This window comes from Homarus americanus, unplaced genomic scaffold (genome assembly GCF_018991925.1).
Source record: "Homarus americanus isolate GMGI-L3 unplaced genomic scaffold, GMGI_Hamer_2.0 scaffold31931, whole genome shotgun sequence".
In the NCBI taxonomy this organism is placed as follows: Eukaryota; Metazoa; Arthropoda; class Malacostraca; order Decapoda; family Nephropidae; genus Homarus; species Homarus americanus.
In genome coordinates, this window is record NW_024746359.1 from 123,777 (window position 1) to 142,896 (window position 19,120).

General features: G+C 36.2%; 1 protein-coding gene across 1 annotated transcript in view; it reads left to right on the top strand.

Annotated features, from left to right (window-relative positions):
* Positions 1-19,120, top strand: part of LOC121879213 (spidroin-1-like) — a 52,455-nt gene that overhangs the window by 24,334 nt on the left and 9,001 nt on the right. The window contains exons 8-24 of the mRNA XM_042385809.1: positions 1,023-1,124; positions 1,387-1,488; positions 1,773-1,880; positions 2,798-2,896; positions 3,128-3,223; positions 3,411-3,509; positions 4,057-4,149; positions 8,467-8,559; positions 8,886-8,975; positions 9,170-9,262; positions 9,421-9,519; positions 10,341-10,439; positions 11,105-11,194; positions 11,972-12,049; positions 13,829-13,885; positions 14,296-14,472; positions 17,818-17,901. Of these exons, the coding sequence (XP_042241743.1) occupies positions 1,023-1,124; positions 1,387-1,488; positions 1,773-1,880; positions 2,798-2,896; positions 3,128-3,223; positions 3,411-3,509; positions 4,057-4,149; positions 8,467-8,559; positions 8,886-8,975; positions 9,170-9,262; positions 9,421-9,519; positions 10,341-10,439; positions 11,105-11,194; positions 11,972-12,049; positions 13,829-13,885; positions 14,296-14,472; positions 17,818-17,901 (1,659 nt within the window). The remainder of the gene's footprint in view (positions 1-1,022; positions 1,125-1,386; positions 1,489-1,772; positions 1,881-2,797; positions 2,897-3,127; positions 3,224-3,410; positions 3,510-4,056; positions 4,150-8,466; positions 8,560-8,885; positions 8,976-9,169; positions 9,263-9,420; positions 9,520-10,340; positions 10,440-11,104; positions 11,195-11,971; positions 12,050-13,828; positions 13,886-14,295; positions 14,473-17,817; positions 17,902-19,120) is intronic.

Genomic DNA, 19,120 nt, shown 5'->3' on the forward strand with positions numbered 1-19,120 from the left:
CATGTCAGTATGTTTGTTTGGTTGGTTGTAGGTGAGAATGCATCAGATGTCATCCACATGTCTAAGAGGTCATGTCTGTGTCTGTCTTTCTGGTTGTAGGTGACAATGCATCAGACGTCATCCATATGTATAATACGTTGTGTCCGTTTCTGTCCGGTCGTAAACATTAATCTTGTAAGCGCTCGGTCATATGTTTTTAACCTTTTAACTCGAAGGAACATTTCACCTCCCCTTGACATACAGCCATAAGATGTATCAATTAAGGTACAGGTAAAATGGAGTACAGAGGTTGAGTGGATATGGCACTTGCCTCCTATCCTAAAGGTCACCTTACTATACACCTGAGGAAGTAAAGGCAATAGAGTGCAGTGCTTGGCTACATGAAGTGAAAAAGGACTTAGTACTCAGTGTGCTGTACAGGTATTCATACTGCCCCTAATGGGTCACCAAGCCTAAGGGATTCACTTTCATAGCTAAAAAACATCAGGGTGTCTGTTAGTCATCACATTGTCCAATCCATCCTGTTTTCACTCCACATTTACATCCAACTGCCACAGTACCTCATGAAAAGTATAGTAAGACTTACTATATTATTACTTATGGGTCAGAACCCCTGGGAGGTAAATAAGCTTACTGCAGTATCTTTTGAAGGATTGAGCAAGGTTTACCAATTAAATACCCGAATTTTGTCATGGGTCGGTAACTTGTTGGAGGTGAGCGACATAGGTATACATATCCAAGGTCATATATACACCAAGCATATCACATCATTATCAATCAAAAGCCAACTGGTGATAAGTCATCCTGACCCATTTTTTTAGATTCCAGTACTACACCATGTCAATTGGTTCCTACAGGTGCAGTCCACACTACCACATGATGAAGGATTACAGCAACACTTGTCCACACTAGCTATATACTCTTGTCTTTCTTGCCATTACAAGTTCTTACTTTACCCGTGTCAAGTATTTTATTGTTTTATTATTACTGAAATGTTAACTTTATTACATTAATAACTCAAGTGGCAGACAGAACCAGGACAGGTCAGCGAACACCAGGCCCGTTAACACAGATAATGATATGATGTCCAGCATCACATCTGGCCTTGTTCAGGGACTGTTCAGGTAACACTCAATATACAGTAGTATATGTTGTTGAATATTCATGTCTGAATATTGCAATGCTCAGTTATAATTTGAGTTGTATTGACACTTTCCTAAGCTGTTTATACTGTACTGCATTAGAAAGATACAATAACCTTTCGAAAGAAATGCTTCTTCACCTATAAATATTGTTGTGATTTGAACATACAGTAATTGTAAGTTATTTGTAAATAAATACTAATTATTATGTCCGTGTAACCTTAAATGTTTTCATCTGACGAAGTGGTGGGCGGGGAGGTGGACAGGGAGGGGGTCAGGGAGGTGCCCCTGGCCAGAACCAGATGATTTCCAATATTGCCTCAACTGTCATCAAAGGTTTATTCAGGTAGATAAGTGTGGCATTTGGATTTAAAGAATAAATTCTGTTTGTGGCATATAGAAATACAGTTTTGATACTATAACAATGAAAGTTTCAACTAAGATTTCATAATGGCCTTCATGAAAGATAATTCTCAGTAAATCTTTTTCAGAAAGTTTAAATCTTAAATTTGGACAAATTTGTTTGATAATTAGTATAAAAAACATAATAAGAAACATGGATTATCAAGAGGGACTAATACAGAGTCTTTCAAGTTATTGCATTTATATATATCCCTGAACATTTTATAGCAGTCAAGGTGGAGAGGGCGGAGGCTTAACTGCAACCATGCAAAAGTCTGGAATGAATCAAGGACTACTGGCTGGTATTGCTGCCAGTATCTTTTCAGCATTCATGAGGTATCAATCAAAGTGCTGTCCTCGTGTATGAGGGACAGTGACCACGGGTCTCCACTTAAACATGTTCACGCTGTCTTTATCAATCCACCCACATTTTGCATCTCTGTGGACAACAACATTCAAATTTCATTCATTCATATCAGTTTCTGCCTTTCCCAAATCCCCTAACTCTCAGTTTTACTCAATAATTTATTAATTATCATTATCACTCATCCCAAAGTAACTCATTTTCCTTATTCTATAAATTTCAAGTATTTCTCTTGAAGTTTTTGCCAACCTTAGTACTTCTTCATTTGTTTTCCTATCAGTGTAATTTATCTTAAACATTCACCTATAACACCACATTTCAAAGGCCTCCAACCTCTTCCTGGTGTCTGCTGAAAGTGTCTACACTTCTGACCAATACAACCTTTTTTGTTGTGATATCATTTGCACATCTACCATCATAACAGTATACACATCATTCCATTTGAGTATGTTTTCTGTTACAACATTAACTCACAGCCCAAACTCTTCACCTTATTCCAATAATCTGTTAACACCTCTTCATTATCTATAATAACAGCAATATCATCTACACACCATATATTTCACAATAATTTACCATTAACTTTTATTCCATCATTGTTACTTCTCATTAAAAAATCTGAATATATACCTGTATATATGTAGTTCAGTAAGGTACAGTATATTTATACAGTGTTGCAGGTAGATTGCACAATTCAGAATTAAAGTACTGTACTGTATACAACATAAAGAAACAGCAGTTCAGTAAGATCAAATGTTAAATATAACTAAAGCTGCCTTTACAATATTTAAGTTCCTTTACATCTTGGTGATTGAAAAATGCAAATACAGTAGACTTCAATCTTAAGAAAAATATTAAAAGATGTTTCTCTCTGACTTACAATAAACAGCCACAACCAGACACAGCAGAATGTGTCAGGTGCCCCGCCACCAGCCAACGATTCTATCATTGGAAATGTTACTACAAATGTTATCAAAGGGTTGATCAGGTACTTGGCCCTACAGTACTGTATACAACTACATTTTATTGGTGTTATTTAATACTGTACCAAAGTTTATATTCCTCATATTTCAAGTAAACTACAGGATATTTCCAAATATGAAATAAAAAATAGATTAGGTAACATTGTTACTAAACTTTAATGAATGATAATATACCAATAATATAATTTTAGAACGTTCATTATTTTCGTAACCAAAAATTCTGTTTTACTTCTAAGCGACAACCGGGGTAACGTAAATCAGTTACAGACAACTGGAGTGACTCCAGACATGGCTGGATCCATAGCTTCCAATGTTGCCAAGGGTCTCTTCAGGTAGCTACTTCTTTATAATTCTGATGATAAATATTTCACCAAGGATAATATTATTTTTATCAAGAACAATAATCATCAGTCATTTACATATAAACTTGGAGTGTTGTTCCTGTGATATAAAACAATGAATCTTTACTAATTATTATTTTAAAAGGTTCAAGTTTTATGTCCAATGTTTCCTTGGTAGTGGGAATGAAAATGATGCAGCATACAGGAATGCATCTCCAACAGCCAATGAGGCGCTCGTACGCTGTATAACAAGCAGTGTTGTGAAGGGTCTGGCAAGGTACTCGCAGCACGATATATTTACTCACTTAGGAGAACAGGAATCACCACAAGCAGTTTAAGTGTCTTCTTACCACACTTCACATTTAAACTCCACTAAATTAGTGAAATTTTGTATCTATTGCTTTATCTTGATTTATTTTGGTGAATTTCATGTTATTTTACCAACATTTATGAGTTATCTGGTAATACAGTAAATGAGTGATGTTGTGTAGTACTGTACAGTTAATACCTGCTGTACACCTCACTAGATCCTGCCATCTTTACATTATTATTTGTGGTGATTCCTGAAGCAGTAAATAATTTTAACACAGTACTCTACTATAATAATAATAATGAAATGAGAACTTTCTACCGTATTCTAGTCAGAATAAAATAAACAATATTATCATCTTTAAAAGCTTTGTTATATATATGAAAATATTAGTACTGTACAAGTTAGTCATGTTATTTTAATATATTTCTGAGTCATAAGTTGAACAAAATAACTTCAGTGGTTTAGCTGACTGTATCATTATACTGAATCACAAATGTTTTTCCTATACTAGCAACACTCAGGATACTGCTGGTGAAGGCAGGCCACAAGTCAGTGAGAGTGTAATCTCACAGATGGCAACTAATGCTGTCAGTCAGTACATGAGGTATTATCCATAGTCATACAGTGGAGTTGCTCTCAGCATGGATGAAAGGGGTAGTCAGACTTAGGCAGTCAAGTACACTTTATCTATTCCAATCACTTATACAAAACACAATATTAATTTAAAAATAAGATTTTGTTTGTTTTCAGTACAGGTAATATAATTTTTAGTCATCTTTAATTGGATTATTGGTTTCAAAATTATTTTCCCATTTTATACTTAAAGTACAGTAGACTGTACTGTATACAAAGTAGATACAGTAATAATGATCTAAGTGGCTGCCCCTATTACAAGTTATTTCTCTAGTACAGTATTTATGTCAGCTTCTCTGCTTGCTCTTCATAAACCTCAGCTATGGACCTGAAACAGTGCAGCTGTATTGTCTTTGATTGTGATTAATTGGCAACACCTTCATTAGGTTCAGCTGCACACTCGATTTTTGCATCAGAGATTCTGTTTAGGTAAATTAACAAACTCCAGAAGAAATAAAGTCAGTTGAAGTTCCTGATATATATAAATACAGTACTGTACTAACAAGAAGAATGAAGATGGTTCATAGACAAGATATATATCCTGTTTGTTAAGGGATGTGCTTTGTGGTAAAGTCAGAAAATAGCCAATGTTTAAAAAAATGCCACAAACATGACTGTTAAAACATTTACTTTATTTTCCATGACAAAAATCATCAAATCTAACAAATCTACCCAAGTGTCATTAACCCTTAAACAGCAGCCATCATCAGTGGAAGTCAGCTGTAGGGACGGTGGTCATCATGAGTGGAAATATCATGTTCCTTGCCTTCCCTTTTTGCACATATGGGAGTGAAGCAGGAAATCCTTAGCTGCTGGTTATGGGTTAAGTTAGATTAGATAATATTTTGGTGACTTCTAAAAAAAGGAAATGGTTTGACAGTCATGTTTGTATTAATTTTCCAGAATCAAGCGTTTTGTTGCTTTAAGTATTATTTAGCTATGATCCTGCATGGGTTTTTTTTTTTTTAATATTTACTGTTTGCTTAATCAACTTTGTGATAAAACAGACATTAATGATTTTGGAATACAGGTATAGTCACTTGTAAAGAGACACAATATAAAGTTGTTTTTTTTCTTTAAAGATCTGCATGTTTATATATGGCATTGATATACAATTAAATTATCAGACTTTGTGAAAACTATGGATTCTCAGTTGCCCTCAGAGGTTTGGGACGCACCTGTGGATAATCAGTTTAACAGATAATTGACCTTAGCCTTAACACAACTCATGAAGTACCTTAAGATTTTTTTTTTTCATCATTACAAGTTATTATGAAAAATCTCCTGTAAAATTTCTTGAGTTACCCAGTCCATAGTACTGTATGAGCTTTATAATGCATGAGGTGTGGCAGCTCGGCCAACAATGATAAGGTGAAGATGGCACGTCCCCATAGCCTTAACACATACATGGGGTGCCCAGTTATTGTCTTATATGCATCCTTGGAAATGCTACTTTAAATAAAACAATAAGTGGGTTAATTTTTTCTATAATATATGATGTAAAGAGTGAAGGTTGTGGTACATTTGGGGGAATATAATTCACCAGTGTTAAACGTCTGCATATTTAAGGTTATGTAACCCAACTAATTGTTTTTCCTGTCCTCCCGGTGCTTGGCATTATAGGGACATTTGCTGCACATTTTGGAGCATGATGTTGGGGTAGATAATCTTATACAGTATATGAACATAAAAGCAACAAATCTTGTGTTTTTCCCTCAAGCACAAACTGAAACATTGACGCTTATTATGCTGACTGAGGCGGAACACCATTTGGTTCCTACACAGTCCCACACTTTGCAACACAAATAGTGGAGTGCTAACAGATGACAGCCAACAAAGTTATAACAAACATAATGGTGTTCACACACTGTCCCTAATTCACCATCAAGAAAAAAAACCCGAAATGGTATCAAACAGGACAGTTCTAGGGAGGGATCCTCTGTACTATATTAACATGGTACAATAGTTCTGACCTTATACTATACTGTTTAAATTCCAAAGTTAAAGTTTCCTCACCAACAGCTAGTATCCATGCACCCTACAACAACATACATACATACATAAATTTATAAGGTCACAATTCTGGAAGTGAGGAAACATGAGGAAGCACAGATCATGATAAGAGAGTGACATGAAAATAGGTATGGAGTGATGTATCATAGCTAGGTGTATCCCTTATGACCAGTACTCTCTATTACAGATAGTAGGTCTAATTTATATGTAGAGTGGCCAAAAAAAAGTAATGGTTTCTTTATAAGTGCAGTTTTGTCTTTCTCTATGTGAAGAATTACATATCTTTTACCAATTATACTGTTCAGTCCGGTACATTCTGTAGCCCCAGTGAGGTGGGTGTTCCAGCAACAATTATCACACACTATCCCGACACTGTTAGGTGTTATATGACTGGAAGATGAAAATGGAATAAAATCAAAACAAATAGCTTGGTTCTGTTGTTATCAAAGCAGGATAAGCCATTTTTTTTCTTTCTAAGTTTAGATGTTTCCCCCATGACATCTAACCATTTACAATACTACAGTAGTACTTGGCCTCATTATAATCATGTTTTTAGAGCCATACCTGTATTCTCCTTTCACACATTAATGACCTAACAAATCATAGTACATGTTTATTATTTTTTCTCTATAGACAAAATATTTTATAAGACCAGAGATTTTGGTCTTCTATTGTGGCTGTTAAGTACTGAAGCTGTCTGGTAATGCCGCCAACTCTTGTATGCGACTTACGTGTGTGTTTTTTCCTATCTATAATGGATCACTCTTCTGGGGAGCTTCCCTCTGAGGTCTAACCATGACACAGGGATCTTTATGTCACTCTGGATATTATAGTTGATCTACTTCCCATAATTTCTCCCCAGGTTTCTTGATAATGCATTCCTCCATCTAGACTGTCCATAATTTTGTCTCTTATTTGTCTGTCTGTCTCTCAATACACCAACATATCTTTTTCGGTCTGTCTCTGTCTCTCAACATACCTACAACATGTCTGTCTGTCTCTCAATACACCTACATGTCTTTCACTGTCTGTCTGTCCATCTCTCCATACACCTACAACATGTCTTTCTGTCTTGTCTCTCTCAACACACTTACTTCATGTCTGTCTGTCCATCTCTCAACACACCTACAACATAAACTTTCTGTCCGTCTGTCTGTCTCTCAACATACCTACAACACTATCACTTACATACACTGTCTGTACAAATGCTAATCAGGTGTGTACTGTACTTAATATTTCATTCAGTTTCCTTTACTTTCCACATGAATAATAATACTGTATTGGCTGTAACAACTTACACATTTCAGGATGACTGTAGTGTAATTCTAATGTAACATCTCGGTATTTCAGATTTCAAAAACATTACAGTACGTACATCTGCTGCTCAATATTCGTAGATGTATAATGTATGACTGACGTATAATGTATAATGTCTTGTTATTGTCATAGGCTGTGATAGGAAAATTTGTAATTGTTTATGTTCGAGCTGTGTGCCAATGAATCCTTGCCTTATTAATTTTACACCGTACAGTATATGTGGATCATAACATGTCAACACACAGAAGGTGAAAGGTGAGCCATCTTGTCATAATGCAACATTTATTCTATATTTTAACTTCATTTTATACATATTCCCAAGGTCGATCGCGCACACACACACACACACACACACCAGACAAACATTACACTGTACCTCATTAATTTGGATTGTTATAATTCCGATTTTTCGGTAATTCGGATGACCTAGAACTCCTTTGTTATCAAATTAACGAGGCTATAGTGTACCTTCTCTCATAGACCAATTTAAGCCCATGATATCTCTACTGGTCTACTGACAGCTAAGTTTTATTCTGCTTGGAGATACTGTGTAGGTATTTACGGAACTTTTATAAATTCCTTTACATTCACAAACACATGTTATATACTCCAGTGCTGTATTATCTTTGCTATCTTGATACATTACTTTTAATAGTTTCCACAATACACAAGTTACGGGGAATCTATGGTAATTACAGTACTTTTCACCCATGCTGTCTTGTAACCAGCAAAATACATCAACAATTGGTCATATATACTAAGTAAAACTCATCTCATTGGTGTGACTTTTAAAAAAATTCCAAAATATTGATATGTGTAAAGGATTTGTGTTTTAATCAGCGCCATCTTGATTTTCTCATGTTCTGTTAGTTTTTCTCTTGTCTCTTACTTCCTCATTCCCTTTACCCTATTCTTATTCTCATTCTATAATTGAACGTTTTGTATCTGACTCGGCTAGTGGGAACCGTGGTGGCCAGGGAGGCGGCAGTGGCTCTGGGGGCGGTGACTTTATGTCCAACATGGCCGCTTCTGTTATTGGTAATATGTTCAGGTAGATAAGATTCCACATACAGTATTGAACTTTATTCTTCATTTGTAAAGTTTAGTGATATATAATTAGTAATATTATGGTAAATTAGAGGCATAGACTGGAGTAATTTTTAGTAGTAAATGCCTCAGAGATATATTGACATAATTAGTATTATTAAATTTCAGGCATAGACATAAGAAATAATTAGATTTTATGCCTCACAGACAGATATATTGAGAAATATTTAGTACCATTAAATTCAAGTTACAGATTGAAATAAGAAATAGATTTTAATGCATCACACGAAGATAATGGCCAGTTTACACACATGAATTACCCTATTATAGTGGTGACAGTGGACAGGACACCACACAGAGGACGGGCCTCAACTCTGGAATGGTGTCAGGAATTGTGTCCAGTGTTGTCAGGAATGTCAGGTATATAATATAGGAATTTATATCTGATAAGAGAATGGAATATATATTACTGTATAAAAAAATTATCTTTATAGTGATGTAGATTTCTTTTAATAAATCTCATAAGGAAAGAATTACTCTGTACTGTATCAATATTAGTCACAAGGATTATCGATTTATTATTTCCTAAACTGTTTGTAATTGGGTGTGTTTAGGGGTCGGCCTCAAGCAACCAGGGGCGAGGTTGATGGTGTCAACGATGACATAGTGGCCTCTGTAACCTCTTCTGTCATCAAGGAGATCGTCAGGTAGTTGAGGCTTTGTTGATAAATCCTCACTGGTTGGCTCATGATTAAATATATCTGAATACCTTAATGACAAGGATAAAGATGAAATTAATGTTATATGAGGAAACAAGAGAGACTTAGAACTAATATGGTGTGTGTGTGTTTCCCTCTCACTGTAGTCAGGACACAGAGGGAAAGATTCTCCCGTCAAATGATGCAAATGCAAACAGCCCGATCGTCGCCAATATTGCTTCTAAAATCGTCCAGAATATTATGAGGTACAATTTGGCATGATATTATTCTATCATTTACCATGCTAATGACTTTAAATACTTATGATTGAGAAATATAAAACTTTACTACCACAAAGAACTTGCACGTCCGACTTATATAATAAACTACACTACACGATCTAACTGATATAAAAAAATCAATTACTGTTTATGCATGTGTGATAAATTTATACTAATCACGTGTTTATTCGTTTCATTGATTCTGGTTCACTAACTTCTAATCTTAGTGAAGAGACTAATGACGAGAGAGTGAAGGCAGTTCAGCGTGGAGAAGTGGACAGCAGTTTCTTGAATGGGATCATCTCAAATGTGATCGGAGGAATGATCGGGTAGCCTCATTAACTCTGCTCTTACTTTAGTGTATTATCTTCAACATGACCAAACTATATCTCACTCCTGATAAATGTGTTGCTAATTACCATGGCTATAATAATCATCTTCAGTGTGACTAAATACTAATCAAGTTTTTTTTTCTCCCTCTATTGCTTGTCACTGGAATCAACAGGTAACTGAATACAAGATGTTCAGCTTGACAACCCTGTAGAAATTTGCTGTGCTTCCTTGCATGTCATTTCTGCATGATATTCCCTCTACACTTGATTTTGTGTTGTATTACAGGTGCTGGAACGCGGCACGGAGAGACACCACAATTTTAGTACAGTAAATTACGTTTGTGTTATATAGACGACTTAAGTATTTTAGTTGCATTTGACCGATAGATATTTCCGTTGCACCTTTATTCTCCTCAGACTACACTTTATTTTTGTTACTGTATTTAAATATGCTTGCTTGATCCTTACTATCAGTGGTCGTGGCGGTGGAGGTGGAGGTGGAGGAGGAAGTGGAGGTATTGGTAATGAACTGATATCTGGCATGGCTTCCCAGTACATCAGCAATCTGATCAGGTAGGTTTAATTCTCTCTCCGCCCACCAGCAGATCCGAGCACGAACTTGACCATTCATAATTTTAGCCTTCACAGATCACCTGAAGATTAGCCCGTTCCCCCAGATAGTTTCAGGGTGGTTAAGCTTCAGGCTGGTTATGCTGGGGGTTGAAACTTGAGGTGAGCACTAGGTGGATAATCTTCTGGTGATCCATAAAGGCTTAAATAATGAATGGTCTTGTTTGTGGTCATAACTACATCACTGTTACTGTCCAGCCCACTTATTAATATTTGTTTTATATCTTCTCGTGTGTGTGTGTGTGTGTGCGTGTGTGTCAATCACTATTTTTAGGACACACACACACACACACGCACACACAGCATCATGTCAACTGTACCCTGAACTAGACCCCAACCAACATATATTCCATCCCCCTCTACTAGGCTATACACCTGAGCAGTACTGTATATTAGAAGCTAAACAGTGGGTCAAATATTAGGTATAACAGTGTGTATCTTAGAGCCTATAGCTGTAATATAACTCAAACTGTTATATATAAGATTAATTTTACTGTTGTAGGAATGATTGATATTATGGCATCACTTAAGAATATATTAAAATCTGGTAAAGAAACATGAATCAATATTTTTTTTTTACTGCAAGTCTAATATTATTGTCTTTCCAGTGGAGGAGGTGGTGGTGGTCAGAAGCCACAGAGAAACCAAGATGATGTCCTCTCTGGTATAGCTTCAAATGTTATCGGAGGACTCGTTGGGTTAGTGTCTCCCAGTTTTATTATTCGGCTTTTCCATCTTTTACACCGTGGGGTTAATGACGTACAGGCACTTGCACTTATACCTGGTTCAGTGGCCGCTGTGTTTTGTGAGATGTGGCAACTCTGCGGAATACTTCTCTAGCATCTTTAATCTGGCAGCTATTGTGATGTTCCTTAGGGCTATTCCAGGAGATTTAATACAATGTAAACAAATAAAGGTTTGCCACGTCTCACAAAATGCATCAGCCACGGTATCAGGTATAAGTGTAGGCGACTGTACCATATGTGATGTACTGTAAATATTTAATTAATTTTCACCAATAGGACATTAATCTCAACATTGATACTTATTTATTAAGAAACATTAGCTATCCTTTGTACTGTACTAAAGTCTATCTACATGTTTACACTAATGGTTGTCTTTATTACAATCAAGTATCCATTACACTGTCTAATGATGTAACTGACAGATGTTTTGCTCTATATTAAGTTTAATTTTTAAGATTCTGGTACACAAATGAAAAATTATCTAAGTGTCATGTGATGCTTTATTTATTTAATTGTGAGTGGAATTTTAGGATCATTTGAATATTCTACAGCCCAGCTTATTTCACCTAAACATTAACCACCCTAATGTTAACCTAACCTAAACCTCATACCCTAAATAGCATTACGATGGTTAATCTTTAGGGAGAAGTAAGTTGGAGTGGAGGTTCTTCAGGTTACCTAAATTTTATCTGCTGTGTCTAATGTCTTGTTTATGTTTGACCATGATAGGGGTGGTGGTAGAGGTGGTGGCCAGCCAACCCAATCAGGTGGCTCTATCGCCTCAAACATCATTGGCAAGATCGTCAGGTAAGATCATCGTCACATATACATTATTAATAATACGTTGCTTCTTGGAGAGACTTTGCTCTAGTTTATCAATATTTTAACTTGTTATTTTCAGTTCAAGGTTCATTTTTAGTGTGAAGGTGGTGGTGGTGGTGGTTGTACTTTTCAAAATGGGTGACAAATTTACTGGCAGGCATAATGTGTTTCAGAATTAATTTGTATCAAAGTAAGAGTTACACCTCACCTTCTCTTTGTTTCAGAGATGTGTAGTTTTATGTATGGACAGTCCCTTCTGTATCATCGGTCATGGGATCTGGTTATGTCTTTTGATTATTATTAAACTAATGCAATAGTTAGATTTGGTATAGGACTTAGTTATGGTGTCTAACACGTGTGGTCCTGTACTGTACCTCATCATGTTTATAATGATCCATCACCTTCCTCCTCCTATTATAACTCATGTACAGTACAGTAAACCCTCCCAATACCAGACTACTTCATGCAAGTCCTGTCCCTTATTGAGAATATTTGGTAATGAGCAGTCCATTATTGAGAGGGTTTACTATACCACTGTCAGTAACATGTGTATCATATCACGCAAACACGGAGGTGAAGTGAGATTATGATCCGTTGAGAAAGTCTACGGTCATCCAAATTAACAGAATCATCAGACACAATGCTCTTATGTGTCCCCTTACTGGATGTCACGCTGCATTTGTTATATTCTCGTACTGTTGTTACCATGAGCCTTTAACATGGTCCATAGTACATACAGTTGAAGAATTAAATGGTGGGAAAATGAGTCCAAGACCATGAATAAAACCATTTAAAATTTTAGACTTTTTGGATCACCTGCAGATTAAACCCCTCCCCCCCCCTTGATAGTTTTGGGGTGGTTAAACATCAGACTGATGAAGGGGGGGGGGGGTGACTCTTCAGATGAGTGCCTTGGGAGAAGGATAATCTCCAGGTGATTCATAAAGCCTAAAATAATCTAAGGTCTGGTAACTGTACACGTCATTACCACCAACATATGGAGCAGCATATAAAACAGCTGAAAGTTTTAGAGAGGGAAGTTTATTTTCTCTATCCTAAACCTCCTCACCCCTAATCATCAAGCTACCTCATGAATAATCTAACCCAATCTTAAACTTTCCTTCTGCTACTAAAGGGTATTTTGCATTTTCATATACTGACTGTACCATATAAATTTATATCCCACTACATACAGTATTGACTCTCGCCCAAGAATACTGTATTGGTTTAAATCTTACGTGTATGAGGACCGTGTTTAATTTTTGGTATGTATACAGTACTAGGGGGGGGGGGGTTGTGTTCCTAGATAAAGCCAGTATAAACAAAGACAGGTTCCATAGAAGTGTGGTTATAGTCCCAGCCAGAGCTAAACACCCCATGTTGGATTGATATGGAGAGAATTGCTGCATGAGTGAGTGAGTGAGTGAGTGAGTGACATGAGTAAGAATAAACATTAAATAACCAGCGTGTGTGTGTGTGTGTAAGGAAGGTAAACCAGTCTGTAAAATCATGCAGAGATTATGAAACATTGAGGTAATTATCGGGTACAGTTTGTTTGAACCATAAAAGTGGGATGCGAAACAGTACTGTGAAGTGGATACAGTTCATGGCTCACTGTATTTGACTCATGTACTGTACTTACTTTTAGAGTCCATTACTCTTGATATCTTTCTCATAAAACACAATGAACTTGATGAAACAAAAGACTGTCAACATAAACCTGCCCTTATTAACTCTCCCATTTTCTTTACACGCGAACAACAGTGGCGGCGGTGGTGGCGGTGTGTCAGACGATCTTATTAACCAGATTGATGTTCATGGGTAATGTCTGGCATGTTATCCTGCCATGCCTGGTATCTGTCTACTTTTAGTCCAGTGGTAGCAAGACACCAGCATTTTGGCATAAAACAGTTACTACATATTCTCCTTAAGTAATATCAGGTTATGAAGCTTCTTGTATTGTTTAATTATACCAATTGGAAGTAATATCTCTGAGTAAATTATTATATATTCAGCGCAAAACAATTAGCTTTATATTCAATGTTAGAAGACTTTTTGCCTTAATGAGGTACATTATAATGTAACCTGTGATAGCATATTGGAATGCACACATATAATCCTTCCAACTTAACATGATATTAAAAACAGCCTCCTGATCACATTTTAAGTTAGTAAGAATAATAGAAGAGTTAACTTGAGAGTAATAATGTACCACACTACTCCACATAAAGGCCCGGACCAGTACCAACCGGACCTTCCATGCCAGGTGGGCCCTCAGGTATCCCAGGTCTTGTTCCCACACAGCCTAGGATGCCTGGGGGGCTACCTGGACAGCCAGGGGGTAAGGTGGGGCCAGGGACGTCTAAGTACCGAGCCATTGCCGCCACTGCCGTGGAGGCTGTCTTAGGGTAAGGTTTAATGGTGGGTCACTTGTCACGGTTGACAGAGGAAGCTGTGAAGGACTCCCAGATCCTTTCACTTTTATTTTATTTATTTTTCCCAACTTTAAATTCTATTAACAGAATTTCTCACCATTCAGTACTGTAGATGTTAGCCAACAAGTGTGTGCACAATCCTGGTTCACTTCTTGCCTGCATCAGTTTCCTGGTCCCACACCACACCTCTCCTGAACCCCCTGGATTATTTTTGTTCATTTTAATTTTGTTTGTTCCTATATATTCTAGATGCTATGGATGTTATTGTTAGATTATTATGCAACAATTACCTTACATGTTAGAGTAATGTCCACCATGAAATATAAAACTCTTATGTATTGTTCAGACACATAAACAATAGATTTCACTGGGCTAAATATGGGCCAAAATAATAAAACTAAATAATATAAAACAAGTTTGCTCTTAAGCTCTCACTTGGAAACAGTATTATATCCATCAACATTAATCTTAGCAGCAATAACTAATGAAGCTTTATTATCACACACAACTATAGGCAAAAAATTTAATAATTCTAAGATTTTTGGCTCATGTATTGATAGAGTTTACTGGAATATTAAGATTGCAATTTTACTAACTTACACAAACATATATAAAGAGTCTTCTGAACCTCTCTGCTACCTGTGGGCAATGGTGTCAACAATGTCTTTATTATTATTAGTCAGTGGTGTTGTGTCAATCTACCTTTGACCGCTTTATTGACCCGGGTAAATATTATTCTCTCCCTTAACCCTTATGCCTTGGACGACGTTAGACCCACTGGACCCTAACGCGGGCATATTTACACTTTTTTTTTAATTCGATCTGAAACTAGTACTTCAGGCTTAAAATGAATGCAATCACTCCAAGCGTATTGTTATGGCTGGCAGGCACGTGGTCCCCTGCATACACGGCTACCGCGGCACCCATGACTACGGCCTTGCTGACGGGGTGGCTGGTGGGGAGGGTAGGGGGGAGTGAGTACCATTGTATCACTGTCCTCATCGCTGGCCGCCTCAACAAACTCCTCATCATCTGGGTCTCTTTCCTCCCCATCACTGTCTTTGTCATTTGATACTATATCAATGCCACTCAAACCAAGCAACTCTAGATGAGAAGCATTAATCATGAGGGCGTGGAGGAGTGAGGCTGACGGGTAACTGGACCACTAGACTTGAGATACAGATTACGTATGAGATGAGTTGCCAGGTAAATAAATATCCTCTATAAAGTACTTCATCCTGCCTGGACATTCAAACTATACCGTGAAAATTAAGGACGTAGAGGAACGTCACCCGGGCTTTTAAGGGTTAAGATGGCAGGAGAGAGAAATTAAATAAAACAGCTCACAGGAGATACACGTTTTCTCTCTTTAGCCGATAAAATCACCTTTGTGGCTATAGCTAACACCCTGAGATCAATTTTCCCCAATAGTTTGTAGTCCAATTTTTTCAATGCTGTATCAACAATGCCAATTACAAACAGCAATTTATTTTATTACAGTCTGATGGAACAATTGTTTGATGGTTTACTTGTAATAGAATGTAAAGTATTCACACATAGCTGTATGTTATAGGTAGCAGAGAGGTCTAGAGGCAACATTTGAGTAATACTTTGCCACACAGTTCAAGATTGTAACTCATGTTAATCATATATCAACACATTGCATTGTATAGTAGTAATGTAACATGCAAGGGACACTGTATGCTTGCTTACAAATAAAGTATACAATATCTTAAGGAAGTTAATAGCCAAATGAAAATCAAAACGATGAAAAATAAAAACTTCATACTTATTTCCACTCTCGTTCGGCCTTTGTTAAGGGGTCATATCATATGTTCCAAGGTTGATGCGATGTTGTTTTTGGATCTGTATGTGTTTGTATGTAAGGAAGGTATTTATTGTATGTTTTGGGGAGTAAAATTTAGTATCAAATCAACTCTGAACTTTTTAGCATACAGTAACCAATAAGCAAAAAATTCAGTATGTTACATCTGAATTTTTCTGTACTGTACAAGTATTTTAGTTCAGGGAATCAACACTGACAAGGTACAGTAATTAATTTTAGACTCCAAAACACATAGTAATATCTTTTTTACACACATATACACAGACACACAAAAGAAACAATATTGTAACATATCCTAGAACTCCTGATATGAACCCTTAAAAGAAATATGATTTACTTATACTGTACTTGAAAAATAATGTGTCACTGAGAACCACATTAAGAAAACACATTGAATATGTTTCTTTGAGATTTAACTTTTTATTAATGATGGTTTGGGGAAATTTATTCCTATCAAAATGTGGTAATTGTTCTTATTATGCCTAGGACAACACCATCAGGCAGTTTGTCATGGATACAGCTGAATATGCTTAAAAAGTACAGTGTTTTACTACCACAGACATACGGTACAGTACTGTATTGGTGGATGTTACAGTTCACACACAGTACTTGGAGCACTTTCCATTAACCACACTATCATTGTAAACTTAAAAGAGAATAAATTTGCATAAAATAAAATGAAGTCGATAACAAATCTTCATATGTTTAGCCTTTGAATATGATCAGTGACTTAGGTATCTTATTTGCTGGACATATTTGTGTTAGATTCATCAAATAATTAAAGAAATCTTGAACTGTAAGAAGGATAAAAGTCTTAAGTTGATTTACTATAACAGTGGAACCTCCTTAATGGACTTCTCTCTCCATATAATCCGCTAGACGGGGGTTTCACGTGTAATGGACCCTCGGTATAATGGACTTTCATCTCTATACGTATAGTAGTTCATTACATGGAGGTTTCCTATCTAACAGACCCTCGATATAACGGATTTTCCTCTTCATATACTGTAGTCAGTTAAACAGAGGTCTCACTGTATATAAATTCACAGACAAGAAAGTATAGGCTGGGCAGCAATGTTCCAAGAGTACAGTATAAGGGAGACTAGTGCAGCCCCATTAGGCAATTCACTATCAGGAGCAAAACTTTACCACTTATTAGTTTTGAGGTTGAATTATGAGCCAAGGTCTTATTTATCAATAGTATTAAGCTTTAGACGCACTTAAGTCAGTATGATATCATTCTAGCTTGAGTATAGTTTGACGCCAAGGTCCTACTTTAAATATTTTAGTTTTAAGGTTTATCCCGAGTATTCAAGTCAGTATAATATCAATCTAGCTTGAGTATAGTTTGAGCCAAGGTCCTACTTATAGTGTTAAGTTTTAGCCATACTCAAGTCAGTCTGATATCATTCTGGCTTCGAGCGTTGGCCGTTAACTGCCTCTTTCCCCGCCTGCACTATTGACATTCACAGCAACAAACTGGGAGAAGGTGTGATCGGTGATGTTGTCAAGGCGACCTCCACTGACGTCTTAGCTGAAGTTATGGAGGGTGCAGTGTGAGTCATGGACCCCTAAGCAGTCCATTGGTCGATGTTGTATTATACCGTAGAGTTTGTGGTTTGTAATGAATTGTAACCTGGCATTTTATATTGTTCTCCCGACGTGTTCATCCCAAAATAATAAGATTTAATTTTATTTGTAATTTGTTTGCTGTTAAGGATTGTTACCGGTGTGGAAATAAATAGGGTGGTAAGGGCAGCTGAAGGGCAGGTGGAGGCTGCCATAACTAACTTAACCAAATTTTGCTTCATTTCATTATCGCTGTAAGTTTGTTATAGAAGAAAAATAAATAACTAGATACACAGAACTATGATACAACTCATACAGAAACAGTTCACGTGTGGTTACTATGAAGCTTTGGTAGATATATAATCAGTCAACCAATTTCTTGCTCACAAAACATAAAAATAAATAAATAATTAAATAAACAAATAAATACATAAATAAATAAATAAATAAATAAATAAATAAATAAATAAAATAAACAAGTATAAATGTATAAGATAATATAATTTTAGGTTTTCAAGATCAATTTTTGTGCAAAATTTTATTTAATTAGACAAAATAACAATAAAGCATTAAGATTGGATATATTAATCCTTTTCTTTATTTCCACGCACATATGATCTACAACTAAAGAATTTTGAACATTATCAAATAGCCAGTTACAATTAGTTTTACGTGAATGAAATATTTACAGCATTCCCGTTATACAGTACAATGCCTTGAATGAAGTACTGTACAGAAATAAGACTCGTTTACTCAAAGTTAAAACACATAATGACTTCTACAACACACTCACTCCAAAAAGTATCTTTACGATTTTGTTTGAGACAATATAAAACAACAGATGAAGGATTTTGACAACCCTACCAAGACAACAGGAGTCACAGTGTTCCTTCTGATATTCGTCAATCACCCCGAGTACAGATACTTCTTGGACTGTGTGTACGTCACCTGTATCTGAGACTCACTTAGGCTAATTCTGGAATGTGGTGTTTTTTTTACGTTTGTATACAGTAATTTAAATTTTTTCTATTTTATTACACTGCGTTATAATGACGGACAGTCGGCTGTTACCCGCTAATACCTGTTACAAATCAGGAATTATATATCAAGCTTATTTTATCCTTATTACATTTTTTAATAGATTTTTGATTCGTTGGGATGTGTGTTACTCCTTATTTTATTTCCACAATTGTATTAACGTAACAA